A 21,667-nucleotide genomic window follows, 5' to 3' on the forward strand; every position below is an offset into this window, starting at 1 on the left:
TCTAGGTCTCTGGAGGGTTTAGTTTCTTCTTTATGAATGCCTTATCCACCCCACCCATCTGTCTATCCCCTTTGTAGCAATTTCCCCCAAGAATTTACTGTGCTTTGTATATTAAATTTTAGTCAAAATCACTCTATTTGGGGGGTATTCCAAGGAGGATGCTATGGAGCAGAGAAACAGGGAGAAGAGCGAGAGGATCCAACAGGGCTAAGTCCCCACGGGTCAGGAATGAACCCTCCACACACACACATTTTTTGGTTCTCTTGTTTAAAAAGAAAAATCAAGTATGCGGTAGATAATTTGTTCCAAAGCTTGATGTTCAGGGCCTTTTGAGGGCATCATCTTGCTAGGAAATACCAAATTATCAGTAAAGAGACCAGGTCAGAAATGCCAATCTCATGACCTGAGGATAGAATCCTCCCTGCAGCATATTGCAACATCCCCCATGCAACTCTGTTCATTCAGCCCTCCCAGTGTGTTAAAAACCGGGAAAAAACTATAATGAGGTATCACCTCACATCAGTCAGAACGGCCATCATTAAAAAGTCTACAAATAACAAATGCTGGAGAGGGTGCGGAGAAAAGGGAACCCTCCTACACTGTTGGTGGGAATGTAAATTGGTGCAGCCACTATGGAGAACAGTATGGAAGTTCCTTAAAAAACTAAAAAAAGAGTCACCATATGATCCACTCCTGGGCATATATCTGGAGAAAACGCTAATCCGAAAAGATACATGCACCCCAATATTCATAGCAGCACTATTTACAACAGCTAAGACATGGAAGCAACTTAAGTATCCATCGACAGATGAATGGATAAAGAAGATGTGGTATGTTTTTATATATACATATATACACACACACATACATATGTACACACATATATATATAAAATGTAATATTACTTAGCTATAAAAAGCTGAGTAATATATATATATAAAATGTATATATATATAGTATAATATATATAAAGTATATATATTATATAAAATAGATATATATAAAATGTATATATATATAAAATGCAATATTACTCAGCTATAAATATATATATATAATATATATAAAATTTAATATTACTCAGCTATAAAAAGAATGAAATAATGCCATTTGCAGCAATATGGATGCACCTAGAGATTATCATACCAAGTGAAGTAAGTCAGACAGACAAAGATAAATATATGGTATCACTTACATGTGGAATCTAAAATATGATACAAATGAACTTATTTACAAGACAGAAACAGACTCACAGACATAGAAAACAAACTATGGTTACCAAAGGGGAAAGGGGCGGGTGGGGAGAGAGAAATTAGGAGTTTGGGATTAGCAGATACAAACTACTATATATAATGGAAAAGAATTGAAAAAGAATATACATACATATATATGTATAACTGAATCACTTTGCTGTGCACCAGAAGCTAACACAACATTGTAAATCAACTATACTTCAATAAAAAAATTGGGACATTTCTCTCTCTCACTCACACACATCATATTTCTATTTTCTCTTGAAAAAAATCAGAAGCTCTAGTAACACTGGGCCCACTGGAGGCAGCCATGGGGTGGCTGCCCCCTTTAGATAAGACATATGCTCTGTTTGCCACAGTACTCACTATTCCCTATTGTGTGCCCTTCACAAGTTTATTCTACTGACCTTGCCTGAGGAGGCATTTAGATTTGAGACTAGTGTAGATTCATGAGCCCAATTGCTGTACTTGGTTCTGGGGAATGCCAGACACGGGATAAGGTGGATGGCTATGGGGAGAGAGGAGTGCAACTCTGATCTGCCTTGAAAGGGCATCTAAACTGCAGGCCACTCTGGCAACCCTCCTCACCCATCAGAACTATCGAGGCTTCTTTTTCTGTCCACTTTCTTGTTCCCTGTTGCTCCTAGATCTCTCAGCATGAGATGTTATTGCAAAGATTTAAGGCATCAAAACAACCCAGGTTGGCACAATTTTGAGGCAAAGATAGTGCATAAGCAGGAGCAAAAGGAAACACAAAAGGGCAGAGTCTCCCCATCACTTATTCTCTCCCAGGATGCTTGGTTCCCTAAGGCAAGATGCATCGGTGCAGGGGGAGATAAAATTAAGCTGCTTATCCAGATTTAGATGCCGAGGACAGCCTCACTGATCTCCAGCACAGGCAACATCTAACAGCCTGTCGTTCTGTCCTCTGTCCTTTGGGAGGAAGGTTGGCAGCTACTCAACTGGGTCTGGCTTCCATGAAAGGATCTCTGAGCTCTCTGGTACATGGACAAGAGTTGCAGGGGAATTAAACAAACAAACAAACAAACATCATCCTAATCATTTGTAGAGAAGTGGATGGACCTAGAGAGTGTCATACAGAGTGAAGTAAGTCAGAAAGAGAAAAGCAAATATTGTATAATAACGCATATATGTGGAATCTAGAAAAATGGTATAGATGATCTTATTTGCAAAGCAGAAATAGAGACACAGAGGTAGAGAACAAATGTATGGATACCAAGAGTGAAAGGGGTGGGGTGGGAGGAATTGGGAGACAGAGACTGACACATATACATTATTGTTACCATGTATAAAATAGACAGCTGATGGGAACATACTGTATAGCACAGGGAACTCTACCTAATGCACTGTGGTAACCTAAATGGGAGGGAAGTCCAAAAGGGAGGGGATATCTCTATGTGTATGGCTGATTTATTTTGCTGTGCAGTGGAGGCTAACACAACATTGTAAAGCAACCATAGTCCAATAAAAATTCATAAAAAAACACCCTAAAAAATAAAGAAAAACCACCCTATGATGGAGCAAACAGAGAGTAAACAACTATTTGAAATGGGGTTCAGCAATTCTGTAAGAAGTTCTGAACATAGGCCTTCTCCCTCTTCCACTGGAGGGATTGATTCTGCCTCCTTCTCCATCAAGGCTGCTTGATCTGTCCCAGTTCATTCCCCTTTGAGGAGCTGTGGTGTAACTGCTGTGTGAATTAATAATAATGCAGCATCCTCTCCAGAGACCACAGCTGTGTGTGCAGCCCTGTGCCAAAGGTTTTCCAAAGCACTGTCCACGTAGTATTTTCTTTCACCCTCACAGCAGCACTATGATTGTCCTCATTTTGCTGATGAGGAAACCGAGGGTCAGAGTGGTGAGGGATTTAACCAAGGCTGCCCCGTGAACTTCCAGCCTGTCCGACTCCAAAGTTCCTCTCTCACCCACCGTGTAAAATTCATCTTCTCATTCCTGTGCCTGGTGGAAGGTGTTGCCTGTTTCTGGGGGGTGGCTGTTTTTGCTAGCTTCGGAATGCACCTGGGCACACTTCAGGTGGACGTCTGGTTGGGTCCGGAAGACTGCTTGCCTCTTGGTTGTATAGAGGCATCAGGAGTCCTGCTGACTCTTAGGGAGAACCCGGCACCAAGCTGCTGCGACGGGACTGCTCTTTGAAATGCTCACTAAACTGCCGTTGGCACAATGGCAGGCTCTTCGCTGAGTGGCCTGCACCTGTGCAAAGCAGGAGCTCAACCTTCATGCATCATTGACTAAATGCTGATTTAGGAGCTGGTATGATTGGCTCTGTATTCCCCTCACCCTGAATTCTCACTCAAGGCAGACCAGGAGACAGCGATGAAGCAGAGACAACAGTATCCCTTATGCAAGATGGGATGCTCCAGCTCGCCTCATTCAAGAGGCTGCCTGGTACTCAAACTCCAAATCTTGATGCCCCCAACTAGATCTCAGCTTGATCTGCTATTGGATCCAGCGAGGGGGGAGGGGTTGGAGATGTACTGTGTTCATCAATATTTCCCCAGAAGCAGATCCAACCATCTTGTGGGGCCACCCGCTCCCAGACCCACCTCCCAAAGGAAACGTGGAGGTCATATAAACAAAAAAGAGATGGTAGTTGGGCGGGGGTGGGGCCGAGATGATCAGGCCAGGTTGAACAGCTGGGACCACATGACCTAACGGGTAATAAGCACTATGTGTGGCCAGGCACTCACACAGCTCCTTACAAATATTAACGTATGGAATCTCCATCTGACAGATGATGAGACCCCTGGGACTCAAAAAGCTTGAGTACTTTTGACCAAAGTTGCACAACTAGTAAGCGGTAGGTTGAGATTTGGATCCATGCTATCTTAGTTCAAAAGCCTTTGCTCTGGGCTTCCCTGGTGGCGCAGTGGTTGAGAGTCCGCCTGCCGATGCAGGGGACACGGGTTCGTGCCCCGGTCCGGGAAGATCCCACATGCCGCGGAGCGGCTGGGCCCGTGAGCCATGGCCGCTGAGCCTGTGCGTCCGGAGCCTGTGCTCCGCAACGGGAGAGGCCACAGCAGTGAGAGGCCCGCGTACCGCAAAAAAAAAAAAAAAAAGCCTTTGCTCCCACGCCCATGCCTGTGAAGGGACTGTGGGAAGCGCCCGAAGCTTGTGGAAGGAGGCAGAAGTAGGTTTTTGTAGCCACTCCCATTAGCTTAGTGATGATTCTACAATAAGACGAAAGCAAAGAGCCACGCTCCCACCAGAGGAAAGTGCGAGTACACATACATCACCTTCTAAACTTACGTCTAAGTGTTAGCTCTACGAGGCACTCTTCCCGCCCTCCCCTTCACGAGCCCTTTCAGCTTCCACATATGTTCCATGTCAAGAGGTATTAGCGCTCAGCCCATTGACTAACCAACCTAACGATGCAGCGGAGAGATAATCCTTTGCAGGAACTGTTGCCTTCAGAAAAAGCAAGGCAGGAAACAGAAGCCATTGGGAGCCTCAGAGCTGGAGCGTGGGGTGGGGGGAGGGGGAACGAATAGCAGGAGTCCTTAGTCTGGGCTAAGGAGGGCTCTTCTGATTCCAGTCCTGCTGGGGGACCGGGCCTGGCCCGGCCAGAAAAGTTCCAGGTGCTCTCGTCGCTCGTAGCAGCTTGCAGCCTCATTCACTCAGGGTCCAGGTAATAGGGGGAGATGGGACACAGGAGGGAAGTGAGGTCCACCCTGACCTGTGAAAAGGACCCCCGCACCCAGTCTCCCTAAAGAGGCCACATGGTTGGGGTTCACTTTGTAGCAGCTGTTCTTACTCTTCATTGGCTCCCGTCTCTGGCTACAGGGGCAGAGGACCACTGAGGCCCCATTTTTAGCTACTGCCCTTGCCCACATCTCCTCCTCCAAGAAGATTCCCCTGAGCTCACAGCCTTTGCCACAAGGTTTGGAAAACACAAACATCTGGAATCAGGCTTAATGATAAATTGCCTCAAAATCACCTAGGTAACACCAGTGGTTCACATATTGATTCAGTGGCCCCGAGCTCTCATTTGGGTGATATTTATATTCTCCACATCTGCCCACGTGTCTGCAGAAGACAGCGGTTTAAGGCTACTCCTCCTACTTATACCGTGTTTGTCTGCAAACACTAAAAGCATATTCCAAACCTGGAGTACAAGGTCTTCTCAGAAAATGTGTCAAGAAAGAGTGCAGCAGCCCCCTCCTGGAGAATAAGTGAAGCCCTTCCGGGAAAGACCGCGGGATAGGAAGATGGGCCCAGGCTCCCACCAGGCGGGGATTTCATGGAACCTCCTTTTCTTAAAGTGACACTGGTGGGCGGGGAGGGGGGGGGGTCAGTTTCTGTTTCATAAACACTCAGATGCATCCATAGGAGGGGAAAGATGTACCAACAACCCCATGGCATAACCCTTTCTCTGGCTCCTCCCGTAGGGGAATCATTTTTCAAGAATGGGTTACAAAGGCTCTCTGTTATCAAAAAAAGTTCTCTGTGTATCCCTGCAAGTATTTCCCACTATTAAGCACTGGCATTAACTATTAGTGAGGATGCCAATTAGGGGAGCCATTCTGGACCCCTGATTAAGCTGCAGGATTTAGAGTTAACCCCTCTCATTATTGTGTCTTTCTCTTTTAAAAAAATTTCTTTAGAATTAACCCTCTGCCACCCTGAAATTCTTTATCTACTAATTGTAATAAGGACCACACTCTTGCTTTAGGACAAACATGCTATTATCTTTCCCATATGAAATATGGGGGATTTATTTTGACCTTTGGTAACCTCCTGAGGCTGGACATGGGGAAGAACCTGGTGACATCTGGTGCCACGAGGTCAAGGACTTCTGACCCCGCCCAGAATCTTCTCTGAGCCTGTGAATGGGTGCTCTGGGCCACGCCATGCCAAACACTCACACAAAGAAACAAGAGCAGCCCTCCAAGTCCCTGGGGGCAATGATGACGCTTTCTTCTCTCCTGATAATGACTGCACTGCTGGTCATGGGCTGTGGGTTGTCATGGTGACTCGAACTGAAGTGCAGCAACAGGGTGGCCTGTCTGAAAAATAGGACCTCCTTTGAATCCACAGATATAGGAGGGCACGAGGAAGAGGGTGCAAGTGACGAGGACCTCCTAAGGTAATCAGAGGGAAGCTGAGCTTCTGAGAGACCGGATGAAGAAGCCATCACCTGCTCTCAGGAGATCCAGGGCCTCACCTAGTGTGACCTGGCTTGCCCCTTCCCTCCCCAACAGCTACTAGGGTAGAACTTGCCTATCTGACTGCTACCTGGTTACTAATCAGTCCTTTAAGAGGGAGAAACCATTCACTCAATGACCAAAGCATGGAATGATTCCAGAATTTAAGTCCCCTCAAGAGCTTTCCTTAGGAAGCTTCAGGTACACAAGAGAGGGAAGAATTCCGCCCTCAAAAATGCATCACAAAGGAAGTCTGCTGCTTCTGCTGGGGAGAATTCTCATCACCTCATCTCAACCCAGTCTTTAAGAACAAGCAGCTTCTTAACTGCCCTCTTACAGGGCTCAGCTCGAACTTTAGTGGGGTGAGGACAGTCAACCAGAGGAAGTTCCATGGGAGACAGGGGTCTGTGATTTAGACTGAGGCTTAACAAGAGGAGCTGATAAAGCATCAGTTCCATAGTACTCCCTCCTTGGCTTGAGCCAGTGAGGAATTCTTGTTTCGTGTATCACAAAACTAGCTCTGCAGATTGGCCCATGACTGGGTCAGAAGCAGATATCTCTGGTGTGGACTCCAGATTCAGACTGCTTGGGTTCCAACGCTCCATCACTTACAGGCTGAGAGACAATGGCCAAGTTACTTAACCCGTCAGTTGCTCAGTTTCTACATCTATAAAATGGGCCTCTGAACAATACCTTTCTCTTAGCATGGTTGTAAAGGTTAGATGAGATGATGTATATGAAATTGCTTAGCACAGGTTCTGGGACGTATTAAGTATTCAATACATGGTAGCTGTTATCATCAGCAGCAGTAGTTGTACTTGTCAAACAGCTGGTGAGGGAAAGTGAGCTATAGGGAGTGGAGTTTTGCTCACTGCCCCGTAACTGGCATGTTGCTTGGAAAACTCCAAGATGCTCCGGTGGTCTTGTCTGCCTTCCAAGAAAATCAAACAACAGGTGCCGGGCTGTCTTAACTTATTCCAGCCCTAAGACAGTCTGGTTTGGTTAAGACCTCCTGGAGCCGGTTTAACACCGACCGGAGCCAGCATTTTACACAAAATCGTCCACCTCAAATGACTGCCTGCCCCACTTGAACCCTCTTCCGTGCATGCCATGCAGTCAATGAGCACAAACTGCATGTGCTGACCCCCCGGGGAGGGGGGGGCGCTGTAACGGCGCCACTTACTGCTGCCCGTCAGAGGGGAAAGTGATGGCTCCGGAGACAGGCTCACTGCTTGCTTTCCTTGCCTTGGGGAGGACTAACCCCTGAGCTGCAAGGTGACATATCTGGGGGCACTCTGGCTGGCTGCACACTTAGGGTCATCATCTCCACTCAAATCCTAGAAACCCAGGAGCCAGGGTGGGCAGGGGAACGGCGAATAGCTGAGCTTTCACCCTGTTTCTGGTGAGGAAGGGCATGGATGGAGCCTGGGAGAAGAGGACAGGTCACTTCTCGGGTGATCAGAGCTGGGCGCGCATGCCCAGTGGCATGTCTGGTCCTAACCTTGGATTTTGAGGTGTCTCTATGTGGGAAATTTCAGTTCTCTGCAGTTTAGAAGGGAGTCTCTAAACACACTTCTTGCCCTACTCGGCACCTGACTTGTGTCCCAGTAGCCTGTTTTAAGGAAGGAAACTGACAGACTCCCTTGCATGCCCCGAAGATCATAAGGGTTGTTACTAATAACAAATGTGTGTTTATACAATGAAAGTCTGCAGGAACTGAACCTGTTTAAGATTAATTACAGGGAGACATACTAGCTATTTTCAAACACTTGAAGAACATGAGAATAGCCTTTCCTGAGTTTCCCAGAAGCCGTTACTGAGGTTTAGTATAAGAAAGAGCTTCCTAACCTTCTAACTACACTGAGACAACTTATCACAGAAACTTATCAGCAAAAGAGCAGTAGTATTTGTCCCGGGGTACGTGGGACAGGTTTCCATACCAGCTGGTGAGAAGCTGTCCTGGAAGCCCTGAAGATTTTGGAAGTCCAACTAAAGGAGGTGACTCTTGTGAGGCTGACACCAAGAGGATAGGAGTTTGGGGGTCCTTCCCAGGACTGCTGAAGCTTGTCCATGGAGACCCATTTGCAGCAGCCTCTGAGAAACTCTGAAGACTGAGACATTCTCCTATCAGCATTGGCCATCTGCCCGAATAAACAGGGCAAGAGAATGACCCAGGAGGGCTGCGTACAGAACAGGCTGGGCAAGTGTGGCGGAATAGCTGAAAAGTTTAGAGAAACAGGGAAAGGGGAGATGGGCAGGCAGGACAACCAACTACAATGCACCTGCTTTACTCCTGGTCGCATCATGACAAGTGCCAGAAAGGAAACATCCAAGATCATTTTGGGTGGCAGAGACAGCTTGACTTTGTGATGCACCCATAACTTGAGAGATGGAGAGAGAACAAAACACAAACCTCTTGCAAAAAGTCTTCGAGTCAAAGGACAGGAAATTTCCCAGACTAGCAGGGTATTCTCATCAGAGCCTTCTTATCGGAGTGTCTCCAGTCTAACAAGGAGAAATCCAATCTACCGCGGGCTGAACGCTAAATTAGATCTAATCAGGACCTGCTTTCTAACTGCTCAACAGCAGGTCAAAGCCCAATGACGGCTACAGTTGCTGCTTCTTTCTGGAAAGTGAGGTGGCCTGAGTTGTGTCAACTCTCGGTCTCGAGAGAAGGCGGAGATGCTTTGTCTTTACTCCCAGCTACTCAACTTCCTCTGCTCAAAATGGTGATACTCAACCAGAGCTGCCTTCCTGGTCCATGCAAAGTCCTGTTAGCTCCAGTCATCTCACGACTGCTGTCAGCTTGGAGCTGGGATACATTTCCTTTTTTAAAAAACATGCATTTATGGAATCTTTGCTACATGCCCTGCACTGTGCTAGGCACTTTGATGCATGCTACGTTTCTCCTTAATGCATGCAAGGGCATAGAGCTTTCTGTGGTCAAAACACAGACTGTAAAAGGATATTCACCCCAGCCCAGTGAAACACACCACCTCCAAATCTAACTCTAGGCCATGCTATTGTTACTTTTCTTGGAAGGGATTAATAGCTACAGTTAACTGGCCTTATAGTGGCAGTTATAACTTACAGTTTCTTTGCTACAAGCAAAGAATACCATCTGTGAACCCCCCCAGCTCCCTGCAGAGCCCTGGCATGTCATTCTAACAAAGAGCCACAAAGGCCCACCAAGGGCTGCAACCTTTGAACACTAGTAGGTAGGTACACAGAGACACGGAGAGTGAGATAGACACGGAGACAGAGGTGTGAAGGGCTGAATGGGTGGGATGCAGAGAAAAAGAACAGAATTTTCTCTCTTGCTTTCGGCTTCATTGAAACAAACTTGACTATTGCTGTGATGGATGTGCTGCCTGGAAACTAGCTGGGCATCTCATCTGGACATGATTCACATTCTTATATTGTCTTAGGAGACTCTGTCCAGGGCTGAGTCTTACAGGACATGGGAAGGGTAGGGAGTAAAGATGTGGGAAGAAAAGGCTAAAGGAAAAGTCTCACTTCCTTTTTCTTCGGATGTCACCATGTAAGATGAGTTGCCAACCTTCCTCTATTCACCATTGCTCCTGGCCGCCCACCCATCCGGAGCCATAACTTGACTACATTGTATGCAAGCTCATAATGGAGCTTCACTTAACTGCCCACGGGAGCAGGGAGGCCCCAGGCCCCTTCCTTCCTGCCTGTGACTTGGAGGTGATTTTACAATGGCACACATACAAATGTGCAGGCACACACACACACACACACACTCCCCACACCCATAGTACATGCGTGTAGATACTATGGCTACCTGATCACAAACCAGAGATAATTCTCCCCCAATCATAAAATCTTAAAATACAGGATGAGCTGAATTCCTTTCCTGGCCTCTCCACATCAGAGTTCATTTATCTTCTTCAAACATTTAAGCTCAAATGACCACAATGAAATCAATGCAAATAAATAATCCCAGAGCTTAAAATTTGAGGCAACAAATTTTCCCTTAAATTAAATAAACGCTTCCCATCTCAGCCATATCTTACCCAGATAGAGTCACACCGGTGACTGATCATGCTCTTCTCTAATTATTTCACTGCCCCACCCCTACCCTTCTTCAAGGTCTCATGTCTCCGGCAGCTCTGTTTCAGCTTTCGTATTGGAATACAGTGTATGACTATTTTAGTTCCCTAAGTTCTGAGCACACCCCTGCCCCATGCTTCCCTTTGTAGGATTCACCTCTGGCTTAATTTCTAGCCCCCCAAGCCTGAGGTTAGTGATTCATACCTGGGCCAGGCTCCCGAGCTGTATCATCTAGCTCGTTTACATTGACCTTAGCCTTCCTCTTCCAACTCCCTGGCTCTCCTTCCACCGAGAAGAGGTAATGGAGGTACGGGGTGGACAGCTCAAAAAAAAATTTTTTTTTTCCTTTCAATGGGCTTAAAATCAAAAGAAGAACTCTACAGACCATGGCTCAAAGTTTGCAGGAAAGAGACTGCAAATAGTTCCAGAGACACGATTAGTGACAATGTTCCTACTCACAGCAGCTGTAGGGACACCAGCCCGTCAAACAATCCCTTGGCAATCTCGGTGATCTTGTTCCCATAAAGCACCCTGGAAAAGAGCAGAGAGGACAGTGGTCACTGCGGATGAGAGGCCACTGGAACTCCTTCAAGTAGGAGGTCACCAGCTTGGCCCACTCTGGGGGGCATCTCAGAGCACTGGCTTCCCCAGCCTGCCTCACCTTCTCCTCACCAGTGAGACAGTGGGCTAGTGCCACTGGGGGCTGGAGGGGCAGGCTGTCCGGGAGGCCAGGAGAAATGGGCTCCATCCTGTTCTACTCCTGGGCGGCCCAGCTCAGTAAATCATCCACAAATAGGAAGACGCAATCCCTTTGTGGTGTCTCCCAGAGCTGCTAATATGACTCACACCCCAGCAATAAATAAGATGTGTGGGAAGCTGGCCGGCCCTGTGTTTTCTTGTCTTCAATGGGTATCGATCAGGCTGAGCCCAGCCTATAGAACATTTCCTTTTAATATCCTGTTGCATCCTAGGAATTCCTGAGCTGAGTCCTTTAATCATCCATCTAGACAGGGCTTTGGGTATCTGGGGTCCTATCCAGATGGCTCAGGGACTGCTGAGTCAAGGACTGGCTCTTAGGAAAAACTAGGGAGCAAGGAATTGTTATCGCGGTACCAGCAGCTTCTACATTATAGCCTTTTTTCCTATCCTCTGAGCTCCAGGAGCCAAGGAACTCAGAATTCTTTTACCCTTCTCTCTTCCAGCCTACAGAGTCCCTCACACTGGGTGTCCTATGCAAGGGCTGGTCTCTGGTGACCTGTGAGACTTGGGGAAGAAGTGTACTGGGTCTGCCTCCCCCGAAGACACTGCTGACCTCTCTCTGCTCTCATCCATGGCACAGACTTTGCTGTCTCTTGGGTCCAGCCTCCTCCGAGATGGAGGGAACTTAGCTAAGAAGAATTTTTTTAAAAAAATTCCCTCTCGAGCCCTGGAGTGCCTTGAATGAATGCAGGATTCGACCCCCACTCAGATTGCAAATTCAGGCTGTGATGTGTCATTGAGGAGGCCACATATTAGGATGAGGAAACAGTCAATGGGAGGGATAAACTCAACTCCCCATTTTCCAGACACCACCAGGAGTGAAGAGTGAGTGTCCTGCTCAGCCTGCGGGTGTGTTTCATGAATGTTTCAACATACTAATGGCTAAATAAAAGTCAGCACGATGGCTCAGGCTTGCATTTGTAATTCATATTATTAATGTCCCACTGTTCACTGTGCCAAATGCAGTCATGTCACTGTCTGTTCGTTGATGTTAGAACCTCCAGTGTAGCAGAAGCCTGAGGGACAACGGGGCTGGCTGGGGGGAGGGGTTCCTCAAATCATGTGTCCGTATGGGGCGTCTCTAAGCCTCAGTGGGTCAAAACCACTCTCCGGCAGGCTGACGTGGGCTGTGGGTCCACCTCTGGGCACCTGGGTGTAGACCTGTCTGGCTTTATGCCCAGGTCTTTCCTTGACTTTCCTTCCCACATTTTAGATCTGGGCTCAAACACCTCGTCCTTGGGAAGCTTCTCTTGAATATCTTAGTCAACATTTTCTACCACCTGTCACTCTATTTTTATTTCTTCATCCCTTTTCATTACGTCATGTTATACTACTTATACATTTATTTATTTTAAACATTTTCTGTGCCTCCCGCACCGGTCCCCTTGAGTATAGGTTCTGTGTGTGGTGACATCATGTGGCTTGTTCATGGCTGGGTCCCTAGAGTTGAAATCTGAATAGGATCTAACACAATAAATATCTGTTGAAAGAATGAACAGCTCTGGGCTTTCCTGGTGGTGCAGTGGTTAAGAATCTGCCTGCCAATGCAGGGGACACGGGTTCGAGCCCTGGTCTGGGAAGATCACACATGCCACGGAGCAACTAAGTCCGTGCGCCACAACTACTGAGCCTGCACTCTATAGCCCGCGAGCCACAACTACTGAGCCCACGTGACACAACTACTGAAGCCCGTGCGCCTAGAGCCCGTGCTCCACAACAAGGGAGGCCACCGCAATGAGAAGCCCACGCACCGCAACAAAGTAGCCCCCGCTCACCGCAACTAGAGAAAGCCTGCGCACAGCAACGAAGACGCAGCGCAGCCAAAAATAAATAAATTAAAAAAAAAAAAAAAAAAGAATGAACAGGTCTGGGTAAAGACTTTCCTGCCCTTTACGTTGGCCATTCCTGACTTTGGATTGGGTGTGTTGGTATTCAAAGCTCCATGAGGCCAAGGGTCTTATCTGTCCAGTTCACTGCCACATTCTCAGTGCCTATAACGCTACTCAGTACACAGTAGGCATCTACTGAATGGCTAAATGCATGCATTGGGGGTGAGAGGCACTTCACTTAAACAATGCCCTGATATATTTCAGAATTGGCCAGTGGCATGCCAATTTCCTGTTTGGCAACCAGATTTTGAAATTTCTTTTCCTGCAAGACAGGAAGCGTCTCACTGTCCTCAGACTGTTCCCAGATCCCAGCAGAGGGACAGCAGACAAGGCGGAACAGGAGGGTGGGGACAGGGATAGGATCGCGGTGACAGATGGCCACTCTCCCGTCTCCTCTGTGATCTTCAGCACAATAAGCAGACACTAATCTCACACACAATCCTGTCTTTGATATCCCAGCCAGATGTTCTACCCGATAAATGAAACTACTTTACTCCGCCAGCAGGAGGCGACAACTGAATCAAGAGACTTCCCTGTCTTCAGCCCCTTCCCAGTGGGATGGGGCCAGGTGGGGGAAGAATGTGTGTCTTGTTACCTGCCCACTCATCCATTAAACAAACCGGTTGCACAGAGAGACAAAGCATGGACAGCTTGCCTCTTGCCCGGTGGGCAGGTCACCAAATAATACAAAAAATATCAACTGATGATACCTTTGCTGTATCTTATACTTTTTATGTTATCTCAGGAGGGCAGCATAGCATGGGGATCAGGCTGCTTGGGTCTAAATCCTGCCTCTCTCGCTTGTTACTGTGGACTTTGGATAAGTTACGTTTATTTATTCAACACATTTTTTTTTTTGGCACGATAACTACGTGCCAGGTACTGTTTGAGGTGCCAGAGAGTCAGCCAGGATCAAAAGAAATAAAAACCTCTGTCTGTGTGGAGCTTAGATCACCCAGTTTCTCCAACCATTAAAGACAGAAGAGGATAGATCCTATATTTCAGGTCATGGTGAGGATGAAACTTGCAAGTCTCCTAGAATAGTACCAGGTACACAGTAGGTGCTCAATAAGTACTGCCAATGATTGTGGTGACTGTAATCATGAATGTGTGTCAGGCAGGAAAGGTGTCATCGTCCCCATTTTGCCTGTGAGGGAATGTGCACAGAAGACTCAAGTGATGGTCCCTGTGCCACAGGGTGAGTCACTGGCAGAAATCAGGACAAAGCTCTGTACTTCCCTGCCTCTGAGGGTCTCTGAGCCCCTGGTGGGCATAGCTTTGGCTCCATCCACTAGGCTGCTGTGGGGTTTAAAAATCAAAGAAAAGAAAGGCTTATAGGATGGGGTTGATGCTTTCTCAGGACAATAGCCATGAGGTTGGTCTGGAGAAAAAGGCTTCAAATCAGAGGAAGAAAATGAGCTCCTTCCTTGACAAGGTCACATGCACGGGTAAAATGGGCACATGGTAATAATCATACATTACGACTCTCTCCCTCCACCTCCCCGGACAGCACTGCCTAGGCATGTGGGATGGGAGTGCGGTTAGAGGAGAAGATGCATTTGAACTAGAAGCCAATAACCGGGAAGGCTGCTGGGCACTTAATCAATAAAAAGAATGCATGTGGAGTTGTAGAAATATTCCCCCAGATCAATTTCCCCTGAAGAAATATTTGTTTCTTTTACGAGGTTGCCACAAGTGTGTAAGGGAACATAAAACCTTGATAAACACCCCCTGAAAAATATGGACCCCCTCGCCCATGCTTTCCACCCACACCCTACGCGCTTTGCTCCCCACTTACAGCGAAGTGAGCGATTTCAGACCCTGGAAGGCATCTGGAGCGATGTCCGAGATCTGATTCTTGCTGATGTCTCTGAAAAATTAACCAGAGACTCTGAGAACATAGCTCAAAGGTGTGCTACGGCCATTTCCTAAAGTGTGGACCAAGCACTTCAGGTATGCAAAATGGTGAGGATGAATTCATCACTTAATCGATTTATTTATTCACAGTGTGCGAGCAGGGGCTTAAGGATCGTTCAGTTCAACTGCCGCATGATAAAATGCACTATATTGGTATCACTCTTCTTGGCTTTCAAAGAATGCTCACTCATGGCACCTTGACTTTGACATGGGGCCATGCACGCGTGAGCCTTCACTTTGCAGGTGGGAAATGGAAGCCAGTTAGATTAGGGCCTCATCGTAGGTCTCATAACCAAGCAATTACAGCATAAACAAAGCAAAAGCTGGCCTTGCCCAAACGCAGCCCAAGGTTCCTGTAAGCCTCCCTGTCTTGCCTCATGCCTTGGCAAATGCTTATTTTTCTCCCCAGAAGTCCTGAGTCATTTCACCTCCCCAGTGACTTTTCCTTCTTGACCTGAATGGAGGTCTTGAGCAGTGACTTAAGTCTCTGTCTGGTTCAGTGCATCTTCCAGGCCGGGTGATGTAAAGACATCATGAGATTCTCATGGGATGGCTTGTCGCTGGCAGTCCTCCTCAGACGGGAGCAAGCCCAGGGCAATGATGATCAGGGCTTTGGGATAATGTGAGCGAGAAGGATGCTGTGTGTTCGAAGGCAGCTAACCTGGCCTCGTTGGCGCAGAGGAATCTCCCTGACCCGGAGGCTGCTCACTCTGCAGCAGCCCAGGGTCTTCTGAGCGCCTGTCTCGCTAACAACACTTTCCTGAGGAGGGAGACTTCTCTTAGGAGTTATTAGCTCAGGGACAGCCTCGGGACTCCTGTCCCTGGAAGGGGAGATGCTCCAATTTCCAGCTACAATGAACCTCTCTGGTTCCTCTTCTTTACCAAAATAAATCAATGGGTCGCTGCTTTTGTGGAGAAGAGGGAGAGCTGGGGTCTTGGAGGGTCAACAAGGAGGAGGGAAGGGAATATTGAGAAGCAAGAACATCTAAGCAGATTCCTCAGCAATTGCCTCCAGCGAGGTCAGATGCCCTAGCCCCACAGCCTCTTAAGCTCAGTCCTTCTGTCTGTTTCTCTCCTCCTTCTACTATCCTTCAAAAGGGCTGCCCAACAACCTTTGCCTAGTCCTCTGCTCCCTTCCCTCCTTGTTTCCAAGACCTGCGACTTGAAAGATACTCCACAGTTAAGGTTTCTTAGGCACGGCTGTTGAGCTTATCCCTTTAGCAGGCGAGATCGCCTCTAACAAATCCACAGATTGTACTCGCAAACTAGTCAGCTTACACTGGCCTTTTCTTCAGAGCTCTATTTTTGTATAAGGGTCTTAACAAGCAAATGCTCTGGATTATCCTAATCTCGCTTGCCCTCAGCCTGGCTGCCAAGCAAGGCATTTCGGGCAAGCGTGCAGGGTCGGTGCTCGGATCAGACTAGTGAGAAAGCCTCACTTGTTTATGTTTTTGGGTTTTTTTTCCCTGACATTTTTAATGGGATGTCCCTTCAAGGTCCTTGGCCCTCTACCATGTCAGAGGAGGTTCTGTGACCAGTGGGGAAGCCCTCTGCTTTAGCCTTGTCAGGGCAAATGCGTTTTTAGTTCAGAGCTAGACTTCTGGATGCACCCATCTCTAAGGACAAGGTGAGATGTCTCGTGATTTGGAGATGCTGGGGAGTGGAAACTGGAGAAGTGATAGTTTAGCTGGGAACTGACCCTGGTGGTCACTCCATCTTAGTTCTTCATTCTGCAGGAAGGAAACAGCAGCCACAGGTAAAGGACCTGTAGCCACAAGTGACTGGACACAGCGATTTGGGTACAGTGCTGGCATCTCCAGTCTCCCTTCCATTTCACCGTGATGGGTGCAGAAGGTGGTGGCCCTGGACAGGAAGGTAGACTGGGGAAGGCTTCAGTGCCCACCCATCTCCACGCTTGACCCCTCCCAGTCTACATCAGGTGGTCCCAGAGCTGACTCCTGGTGTTTGGGTCACCCTCTATGACCAGTGGCTCTCAAACCTCACTAGGGTGTTTATTAAAATGCACCCACAGGGCTTCCCTGGTGGCGCAGTGGTTGAGAGTCCGCCTGCTGAGGCAGGGGACACGGGTTCGTGCCCCAGTCCGGGAGGATCCCACATGCCGTGGAGCGGCTAGGCCTGTGAGCCATGGCCGCTGAGCCTGCGCGTCCAGAGCCTGTGCTCTGCAACGGGAGAGGCCACAACAGTGAGAGGCCCGCGTACAGAAAAAAAAAACAAAAAAGCACCCACAGAGGGTCTGATTTGGCCCTCTGGAGAACTGGGGTTAGAAATCTGCATACGTAACAAATCTCCAGATGATTCCCAGGCAGGTGGTTTCTGAGTCATACTTTAGACCAGTATTTCAGAATCTGGTCAGTCTCAAACCTACCCCAGTCCCCTGGGGCTTGATAAACTGGATGGCGGAGAAGAAGTGGCCTTTGCAGACAGTTCAGAAGAGAGGTGGTAAATTCCAGTGCCGACGAGGGTCAAGCGGGGATTATGAGCGTGAGACACTAGGAATTGGTGGAACTTGTGGAATAGTGCTCTACCTTAGAACGTGGGAGGGAAAGAACTCAACACCTTTGAAGGTTTGGCCTTCAAGTGTCGGCGCTCTCGGTTAACCAACCCTGTAAGACTGGGGCATCCTCTCTGACGTCTGCTACTCTCCCTGCAGATGGCGTCTCTATCTTGGTACTAGTTTTCACCTGGAAGTACTTTTTTTACACTAAGCTGACCGCTAGAAATTCATCCTCTTCGGGGACAAAGCCATTCAACATTCAATCAAGCCATTCTATCAAGGAAAATTTTTTTTCTTTTTGTCATTGGAGATAAGAAGAGGATGCGGTTCACGCATAGCTGAGGGAAAACTTTTTTCTGTGAGAGATTAGAGGTAAACTGGTCACGTATACCTAGGAGGAGTTCGCCCTTAGGGTTTTAAATTCCGTTTTCACCAGGGACCCTACTTCTCCAAAGCCCTTGCACTTCAGTCTGGGTTTCTGAAGTTCCGTTAGTCAGAAAAAATTTTAAGTGGTCTCTCTTTCCTACTGCCATCCCCTTGTGTGGGGGGGCGGGGGAAGGCATCATAGAAAATATCAATAGCATCAGAAGTGATCAAAAATGAAATTTACTTCCCAGGTCGTGACGGAGAAGATCTTATGAATTTTGAATGCACAGATCATGGCAACTCCAATGGGATGGAGAAAGGACAGTAAAACATAGTCACACTCTAAATTACCTGGACTTCACAAAAAATTAGAGCAGTCACTTAAATCATGTAAGAGATATAGGCTGGGGCAGTGACTGAAGTTGTCATTTTTCACTGAAATTACTATCTGGCTGCATAATCAAGCTGGGCTTTAAAAATGAATTGGGGGGCATATGGAGAGTGAGCTGGAGAAGCAGGGAGACCGGGAGATCAATGGCCCAAGGTTTAAATATTAAGGCCTATATTTATACAGCTCCTCCAGCAGGAATGCTGCCAAAGGGAGGGAAGGAGTACGTGCTTAGGGCTGGCGCATTATGTTGGTTTCTACTTCTGGAACCGTACCAGGAGAAAATCTTGTTTGGTTTGGATTTCCAGGGAGATGGGAAGTTGGCTTCCTAAGATCTGAGGGTAAAGTGTACCAATGCCACTGTTTCACGGGGATGTTTATTTTTAACATAAAAGGAGAAAGCAGACACTTAACCTCTTTAATGCAGGCCCTCCTACTCAAGGGAAACCGATGAATCAGCCTGCGGTGGAAGGGAACAAGCCCAAGTCCATGCAATTTCTACCTGCCCTCTCTCTTTTCTCTGTGTGGAGGGCCAGAGAGAGTAGGCAAGTGCAACGAAAGCAGCACTGTGATTACTGGGCTATAATAAATGATTTCTTAGCCTGGAAAAGGGACAGGAGCCTCCCTCCTAGGTTCTTAATATCTGTGATGGCAATGGCTGGCTTGTTTCTGAATCCTACTAGCCTCCCTTCAGAGCACCCCGCTCTGAGTGACTCACAGAGCAGTGCTCAGGGTGGTCATGTGACGGGGAGGGCTGGTGCTGATGATGTTACCACGATGGCAGGGATGGCGGCCATGAGGCTCAGATGCTGTCAATGGAGTAGGGAAGGTACACTGCAGTGTTGGTGTCAGCAGGTACTGATAGGCTGTAGTGATGGCGTGGTATTGGATATGGTGGTAATGGCTATGCTGGGGATAATCGTGGGCAAAAGGGAGGTTCCAAGGCTTCTTATCTCACTTAGAAAGATTAGAAAGTCCTTACCATGGTCTAAAGAGCCCACGGGAGCTGGCCCTTATCTATGTCTCCAGCACAACCCCCACCACTTTCTCTTCATTCACTCCATTCCTCCTCACTATTCTGCAAACCATCCATGCATGCTCCTGAGAACTCCTCTAGACTCACTCCCTTCCTTCATTCAGGTCGCTTGCACACGGAGGCCCTCATGGGTCAACCCATCTAGAGACCACCCCTCCATCAATCTCTAGCCCCTTCCCTTCTTTTGTTTTACTTTCTAGCACTGGTCAGTTTCTGACATTTACTTGGTTTTATTTCTGTGCCCTCCCACTCGAATATGCAAGCTCCATCAGACGAGACTTCGTTTTACTTCACCCTCTACCCACAGATCCCAGCACAGTTCTTTGTTCCTGGTGGACATCGGCTAAGAATTTGTTAGATGAATGTGTGCATGGTGGTAGGTAGGGATGTTGGTGACGGTGCTGTGGGATGATATAGGGAAACGGCCACATCTCTACTGAAGCTCCTACTTGAGGTCCACATCCCCTAAACCAGGGGTCAATCAAATGGTGAGATGGGATTGTTTTAGGCTGACACAGCCCCACCTCCCACCCAGATAATTTTACTTCACTCTAGTTGGAGTCACCCTTAGATCTGAGGTGCCTAATCCCATACACCGCCCCATCTGAATGCAGCACTCTGGTCTTACCTCCCCGTCTTGGGAGACATTCCAGGTCTGACACTGCACTCTCCTGAGGATTGTGATGCAGCCTCTCATCTGGGCAGGCTGCCCACTACACATAGTACCCCCCAAACTGAAAACATCTGGGCCCATTTCTCTCCAGGGGAGACTCACATTCGCTTCAGTTTCTTGTACTGGGTGAAGGCTCCAGCAGGGATGGATTTGATGGAGTTCTGTTCCAGGCGTCTGAGAAACAGAGCAGAAAAGAGTCTATTAACCATCCACCCATCAACAAATGGTTGCCGGGGGCCTTGAGGACAGGATGGTCTCTTCCATCACATGGCATACATTCTTAGATGAGGGAGACTTGGTAAACACCGTCCGAAAGCCAGAGACTCGTGTTCTGGTGTGTGCAGCGGCCAGCTCAGGATCTGATACCCCTGGGAGAAAGCTAGAAAAGATGACTTCTCCTTGAGGATATCTGGTTCTTGCTTACGATAAGTTGTCTTTGGGAGGCAGTTGTCATCTTCAGAAAATGCTGTAGGAAGTAACCAGAATGCTGAAAAAGTCAAAGGGATAAAGAGAAGGAAAAGTAAAGAGAGATGGACAGATAGCAATGCCTATCTGTTCTGGAAGCATGTCACCATTCAGTTAAAACCTCCACCATCCAGCTGCTGGGGTGCAGTACAGGCAGAGACTGCATTTCTGAGCTTTTCTTTTTTTAATGGAGGTATAACTGACATATAACTTTAGTTTCAGGTGTACAACCTAATGATTCAGTATTTGTTTCTGGGTTTTTCAATTGGCTGTTCTAATATGATGAAGAAACAGCCTTCAAGTCTCTAGGCTCCCAGCCTGACGTACACCACACTGGCTCCCTGATATCCTGAGGGCCCCAGGAGCCCCGAATGGATCACTCCCCTGGGTTGCTGCTACAATCTGTAGCTTTATGGCCTTACGGACTTTGCTGAATTGCTCCCTCTCCTATTACTCTGGAAAGAACAAGAGATGCTGCAGGCCCAGGGCCCAGAGCTTCTTTGGAAGAGAAGGCGCATGGGGAGCGAGCAAGCCTTTTCATTCTTCATTCTTTCATCTATCAAATAACTTCCCGTCACCAAGAACAGGTGTGGTGGGAAACAGGCGTGAGTGGAAGGCGGGGCCCTCTATTAGAGGTGACGAATGATGGCCTGGTCCACATCTCCCGTCCCTCCGAGGTGTGGATCTTTTCATCACCTCCTCATTTGGCATGGATGATCCCCAAACCCTCTGCTGGGAAGATACAAAAAAGTGTGTGTGTGTGTGTGTGTGTGTGTGTGTGTGTGTGTGTGGTGTGTGTGTGTGGTGTGTGTGTGGTGTGTGTGTGTGGTGTGTGTGTGGTGTGTGTGTGTGGTGTGTGTGTGGTGTGTGTGTGTGGTGTGTGTGTGGTGTGTGTGTGTGGTGTGTGTGTGGTGTGTGTGTGTGGTGTGTGTGTGGTGTGTGTGTGTGGTGTGTGTGTGGTGTGTGTGTGTGGTGTGTGTGTGGTGTGTGTGTGTGGTGTGTGTGTGGTGTGTGTGTGTGGTGTGTGTGTGGTGTGTGTGTGTGGTGTGTGTGTGGTGTGTGTATATGTGTGTGTGGTGTGTGTGTGTGGTGTGTGTGTGTATGTGTGTGGTGTGTGTGTGGTGTGTGTGTGTGTGGTGTGTGTGTGGT

General features: G+C 47.8%; 1 protein-coding gene across 1 annotated transcript in view; it reads right to left on the minus strand.

Annotated features, from left to right (window-relative positions):
- SLIT3 (slit guidance ligand 3) overlaps nt 1-21,667 on the minus strand; it is a 529,198-nt gene that overhangs the window by 113,340 nt on the left and 394,191 nt on the right. The window contains exons 7-9 of the mRNA XM_055079617.1: nt 20,156-20,227; nt 14,957-15,028; nt 10,970-11,041 (exon numbers count right to left, since the gene is read on the minus strand). Coding sequence (XP_054935592.1) covers nt 10,970-11,041; nt 14,957-15,028; nt 20,156-20,227 — 216 coding nt within the window. The remainder of the gene's footprint in view (nt 1-10,969; nt 11,042-14,956; nt 15,029-20,155; nt 20,228-21,667) is intronic.

This window comes from Physeter macrocephalus, chromosome 2 (genome assembly GCF_002837175.3).
Source record: "Physeter macrocephalus isolate SW-GA chromosome 2, ASM283717v5, whole genome shotgun sequence".
Lineage (NCBI taxonomy): Eukaryota > Metazoa > Chordata > Mammalia > Artiodactyla > Physeteridae > Physeter > Physeter macrocephalus.